The 6000-nt window shown below is 33.9% G+C and overlaps 1 protein-coding gene across 2 annotated transcripts in view; it reads right to left on the bottom strand.

Moving 5' to 3' along the window:
* LRPPRC (leucine rich pentatricopeptide repeat containing) overlaps nt 1-6000 on the bottom strand; it is a 104389-nt gene that overhangs the window by 78850 nt on the left and 19539 nt on the right. For both annotated transcript variants that reach the window (XM_027113244.1, XM_027113245.1), the window contains exons 4-11: nt 3362-3483; nt 3200-3258; nt 2436-2522; nt 1692-1818; nt 1216-1360; nt 757-902; nt 395-500; nt 206-313 (exon numbers count right to left, since the gene is read on the bottom strand). In XM_027113244.1, the coding sequence (XP_026969045.1) occupies nt 206-313; nt 395-500; nt 757-902; nt 1216-1360; nt 1692-1818; nt 2436-2522; nt 3200-3258; nt 3362-3483 (900 nt within the window). The remainder of the gene's footprint in view (nt 1-205; nt 314-394; nt 501-756; nt 903-1215; nt 1361-1691; nt 1819-2435; nt 2523-3199; nt 3259-3361; nt 3484-6000) is intronic.

The raw sequence follows: 6000 nt of genomic DNA, 5'->3' as shown, positions 1-6000 counted from the left end.
AAAAAAAAAAAAAAAAAAATGAAATTAAGATGAAAGAAATCCATTATGTTTGTTTTTTAAACGTTTACCTAATACTTTACTATGACTTAATTCTATTTTCTCATAAGATCTAATAAGCATGTTTTCCCAAATAATTAAATGTGTGTAGAAACTGTTATACTGGATATCTAAACCACTATTAAATCTGTAAAAGGTAAAACCTAACCTTGAACATTTTTCTCCTTCTGATGTCCAACTAGTAATGGCCAGAAATAATGAGTTCTGATAGGAAAACCTTCTTCCTTCAGAGCCTTCATTAGAGCTTTTGCCAAATCTGAAAGAGACACCATAAAATATTACAAAGCTACCTCAGCAAAACTTACTTATGTGGGTTTCAATTACGAGAATATAGTACCCATTTTTTTGGCTAGTAAAGCACAGTGGAGTGTGAACTGGAAAGGAGATGTGTGCATCTGGGCTTCCTTTAACTTCTTACAGTAGTCTTTAAGCTTCTCTGCAGGCTAGAAAAGAAAGGCACCACATCAGCTGAATCTGCAAATATCCTACCATTTGACCTTCTGCAAATATTCTACCACTTTTGAGATAAAAAATTTGAACTTCTCACCCTCTTTCTATCCAATAATCTTCCAACACAAAAACAAACTTCTCTTAATATTTATAGTTGGTCTAATCTCATAATACATTCTCTTATTTTAAAGAATATTATTTCACTACCAATTACATTGTCTACAAAGAAAAAATGGACTATGTAAATACCGTATTCATAGTCACACAGTGTCGTAAAAAGAAACTGCCAAAGTCACTCAGACTGTCTTCCCTTGATATAGGACATGCTAATAAAATCTGCAATGCTGTATCTTCCAATTTTTCTGTGACTAAAAGCAAAATGAGGTTCATTGTATCTGGAAAGAAAACAAAGACATCTTTTGTTACCGATTTGAACAATATTTCTACACTGCTACCAATATGAAAGACAAACTTATGAACTACAAATACGAAAAGGATTTATCTGCCTACATGATAGTGAAACACTTCCAAATCAAAACATTCCTACGTATTCATTCACTCAAGTTTTTCAGTTTATTAAGCTGACTTTAAAAGAATCCTATGTTCATCTACCACAATACCCTATTGTTAAAGAATGCCCTTTCCATCATGTAGAAATAGTAATTCTTATTTTTAGAAAAATCATGAAAGTAAAAATTGTAAAACTACCTGGAATATATCTTCTTTCATATGTAATTTTTTCCAAAATTTCTGAGACATATTGAGGATATCCAGCTTTACTGAAGCTAAAGATAATTTGCAATATATCACGATCCATAAGGTAAAGATCAGACTTCTCCACTTTCTCCAGGGTCTATAGACAGTTCCAGAAATTAGAAGAACAAGTTAGACACAAGTTTGTTTTTTTTATTAAAGCTAAATAAATTAAAATACCAAGATTTTAAAAAATTAGAAACACATACCATCTAAAGGTTTAAGACTTCTCTTATGAAACAGAAAAACATTCTATTCCAACAATAACTGTTACATCAACACCAAAGTACTGAACTATAGTAAGAATTCTCTTTCAAGACTGTCTACAAGAGATATCTTTAAAAACATATAAACTACACTTTTCTGCATCCTGCAAAATGTAGCAGTTTATACAAATGATTTTAAAGTATGTTTATTTATATAAGTCACACCTGTTTAACATGGTCAATGTCACCCTTCTCGGCATATGCATTCAACAGTGCTAGGTATGTGTCTGGACCAGGCTCAATTCCAGCCTCTTTCATCACTGTGAGAATATTTTCTGCATTCTCCATATCTCTGTAAGTTAATTCAAAGAAAATAAAATAGATTACCATAATACTGCCAAATGTCATATCATTTAATCTAGAAAGTATTACTTATGCTTATTAAAATTAAAATTCTTAAGTACCATTTAGAATCGTAACATCAGAAAAGAATAAATACATATTAAACTGGTAACAGATTTCTGAAATAATAAAGATCATAAACATCTCAAATTTTTATAGGTAACTTTTCCAAAAGAGAAACCAAATTAAATAATAATTACATAGACATTAAATAACGTGCCCTCTTTCACTTGGTATGTTGTGACTTAAATTTACCTTTTTAGGAAAGAATAACATTTAGTAAATTATTCTTCAAAAATAAAAATATTTTCCAGGTCACTAGCAGAGTAGTTAATAAACTTTACAAAGTCAGTTACCTTGGATCAAGTCCAATTTTTAAAACTGAAATCTTCAAATAAAAGTTTGATGAAACAGATAAATTTAAGAATAATTTATTTTAAGATGTGCATGTTCTACCACACACACTCAAGATTTTTTTTGAGAGATAAACATAGTTTAAGAATTTTCCACAATAATTTTCTGTAATTTAAATCTCACTTGAGAATAAAACCTTAGGTGGAACATTACCCAGCTCTTGCATGCCCTGTAACAAGAGCACTGAATACTGCCTCTGTGACTGGAAGATCCTTAGTTTTCATAAATCCAAGAATCTTGCTGCAACAAAAGAGAAATAAAAATACTTCTTGGAAATACACATGAAAAACACCTTTTACAACATGTGCACACAAAATTCCACTCCTTGAAGTTCTATCAATAGTCTTGAAGTACTCTTGTTAAAAACACTAGGTAAGTTTTAAAAATCTGATTGTTTCTTCTGTACTAATTAACCTTTAAAAAGCATAAAGTTTAGTGATTCATTTCATTAAAAATGAGATTGTACATTTCAATTTATTTCTTATTTCCTAAACCCTCCATCCAAAAGTATTAATAAATTTTACATGAGCAGAGAAATGTCATAACTAATTTTATACAAATCACTGAAAAAAGAATATTATCAGTTTTATAAATGAATACAGTGTAAATGGTTAAGAACATTTACTTTTGGAAACAGCAATTAAAAAAAAAGTAAAGTCAGCTTTGTACCTCAACAATTTTAAACTTCTGCTCCAGTAAATGAAATTTTTAATTAAAATAGCAATTTTCAATTACACTTCCCCTTTTACAAAATTTTATATTTTATCTAAGTCATATGACCAAATTTGCTAGGTTAAAATACTTCTGAAATAATTTTTTTACTAAGTAGAAACTTAAAAAAAAAAGAATGAAAATATTCTAGGTTTACAAGACTTACAAATTTGTTCGCTTAAACATACACTCATAGAACTACATACCTGGCACCTTCAATATCTCCCATATTACAATAAGCAGCAATCAACCTTTGGTATGTCACCTGTCAATGAAATGGGCCAGTTAATACTGCCTAAAAATTTTTTTTTCTGGGTAAAAATAAAAGTGGATATGACCAATAAACATTTATAATAGCAACTACTTACTCGATTTGGTTGAATGTTTGCTTTCTCCATTTTTTCCAAGAAGTCAGTTGGTGAAAATTTATACTCATTTTGAAGGTAGACTTTAAGCAAAGCATTATAGTGACTTACATCATACACAGTACCTACAAATGAAATTTAAATCAAATTTTTGGAAGAGCACTTAAAGTCATACCCTTTAACACAACTGAAATATGTGCACCTAAATGTAACAAACAAGGAGGGTAAAATGATCACTTCAGCATTATACTCCGTATTTAGACCCACCTATATAGAAGTTCTGCCAGAACAGAGGAAACTAAGTACACAAGAGAATAATTACTGAATTAATGGACAGTTACAAGTAACTGCCTATTCAAGGATTAAAAGTTCTCTTACTTATGAAGCACAGTATTCCCTTCCTGTTAGAAAATGCTGACAAGACCCCTGTATTTTTTTTAACATATTTATTGGAGTATAATTGCTTTACAATGCTGCGTTAGTTTCTGCTTTATAACAAAGTGAATCAGCTATACATATACATATATCCCCGTATCTCCTCCCTCTTGAGTCTCCCTCCCACCCTCCCTATCCCACCCCTCTAGGTGGTCACAAAGCATCAAGCTCATCTCACTGTGCTGTGCGGCTGCTTCCCACTATCTATTTTACATTTGGTAGTATATGTAAGTCCATGCCAATCTCTCACTTCTTCCCAGCTTACCCTTCCCCCTCCCCATGTCCTCAAGTCCATTCTCTACATCTGTGTCTTTATTCCTGTCCTGCCCCTAGGTTCTTCAGAACCATTTTTTGTTTTATTTTTTTAGATTCCATATATATGTTAGCATACGGTATTTCTTTTTCTCTTTCTGACTTACTTCACTGTGTATGACAGTCTCTAGGTCCATCCACCTCAATACAAATAACTCAATTTCATTTCTTTTTATGGCTAATATTCCATTGTACATATGTGCCACATCTTTATCCATTCATCTGTCAATGGACACTTAGGTTGCTTCCATGTCCTGGCTATTGTAAATAGTGCTGCAATGAACACTGTGGTACATGACTCTTTTTGAATTATGGTTTTCTCAGGGTATATGCCCAGTAGTGGGATTGCTGGGTCATATGGTAGTTCTATTTTTAGTTGTTTAAGGAACCTCCATACTGTTCTCCATAGTGGCTATATCAGTTTACATTCCCACCAACAGTGCAAGAGGGTTCCCTTTTCTCCACACCCTCTCCAGCATTTATTGTTTGTAGATTTTTTGATGATGGCCATTCTGGTGTGGGGTGATACCTCAATGTATTTTTGATTTGCATTTCTCTAATGATTAGTGATGTTGAGCATCTTTTCATGAGTTTGTTGGCAATTTGTATATCTTCTTTGGAGAAATATCTAGTTAGGTCTTCTGCCCATTTTTGGATTGGGTTGTTTGTTTTTTTGATATTGAGCTGCATGAGCTGCTTATAAATTTTGGAGATTAATCCTTTGTCAGTTGCTTCATTTGCAAATATTTTCTCCCATTCTGAGGGTTGTCTTTTGGTCTTGTTTATGGTTTCCTTTGCTGTGCAAAAGCTTTGAAGTTTCATTAGGTCCCATTTGTTTATTTTTGTTTTGATTTCCATTTCTCTAGGAGGTGGGTCAAAATGGATCTTGCTGTGATTTATGTCATAGAGTGTTCTGCCTATGTTTTCCTCTAAGAGTTTTATAATAGTAAGACCCCTACATTTAAAGTGGCTGAAAGATTTTTCCTTATAAAGCAGTCCTAGCCACATTACAGATACCCTGAGATGGATGAATTGTGACTGCAGTTGTTATATACAGGTAGGACTGTGCTAACAATTTTGCTTATTTACTAACCAGGCTACTCAGTGTTTGAAGGCTCCATTTCCACTCCATTTCTAGTTGCTGAACACCATTTCTAGTCTGCTATTGTTAATTACCTGTATTCCAATGCCCTTTGTTTTCTTTCTATGTTTTTTGTTTTTGTTTTTGTTTTTTTTTGCAGTATGCAGGCCTCTCACTGCTGTGGCCTCTCCCGTCGCGGAGCACAGGCTCCGGACGCGCAGGCTCAGCGGCCATGGCTCACGGGCCCAGCCACTCCGTGGCATGTGGGATCCCCCCGGACCAGGGCACAAACCCGTGTCCCCCGCATCGGCAGGCGGACTCTCAACCACTGCGCCACCAGGGAAGCCCTCTATGTTTATCTTGCCTAAGGCCATATCAATTAAGGTTACCACTCAGCCTTACCATACCAACGCACAACATGACATCAGGGTTACCATATCAGTACAGTGCTAACATGTTTTACTAAATTATCAGGAATTAAATTTTATATCTTTATTCAACTGCCTGTGGCTACACAGGCCTGTGGTGTCAGTTAGACATTCAAAGCAGTAGAGTCCTGTTCTATTAAATTAAAACTTGTTTTTAACCTTAGACATGTAGTGTATTTACTATGTTTCAGGCACTGTACTAAGTGCTCTGCATACAGAGGTTGAATTACTCTTCACAACAGCTTTCAGGAAGGTACTGTTATCATCCCCATCTTACAGATTAGGAAAACTGACTCTTCCATTTACCCAAGGCCACAAGGCTAGTATATGACCATAAATTTGAATGTAGGTAGTCTGCCTTGAGAGCCCAATCTCTTAACCATTGT

The sequence above is a fragment of the Aethalodelphis obliquidens genome, unplaced genomic scaffold (assembly GCF_003676395.1).
Source record: "Aethalodelphis obliquidens isolate GAN/ISIS:26980383/991018 unplaced genomic scaffold, ASM367639v1 scaffold12, whole genome shotgun sequence".
In the NCBI taxonomy this organism is placed as follows: Eukaryota; Metazoa; Chordata; class Mammalia; order Artiodactyla; family Delphinidae; genus Aethalodelphis; species Aethalodelphis obliquidens.
This window is presented reverse-complemented; position numbering and strand designations above follow the sequence as displayed.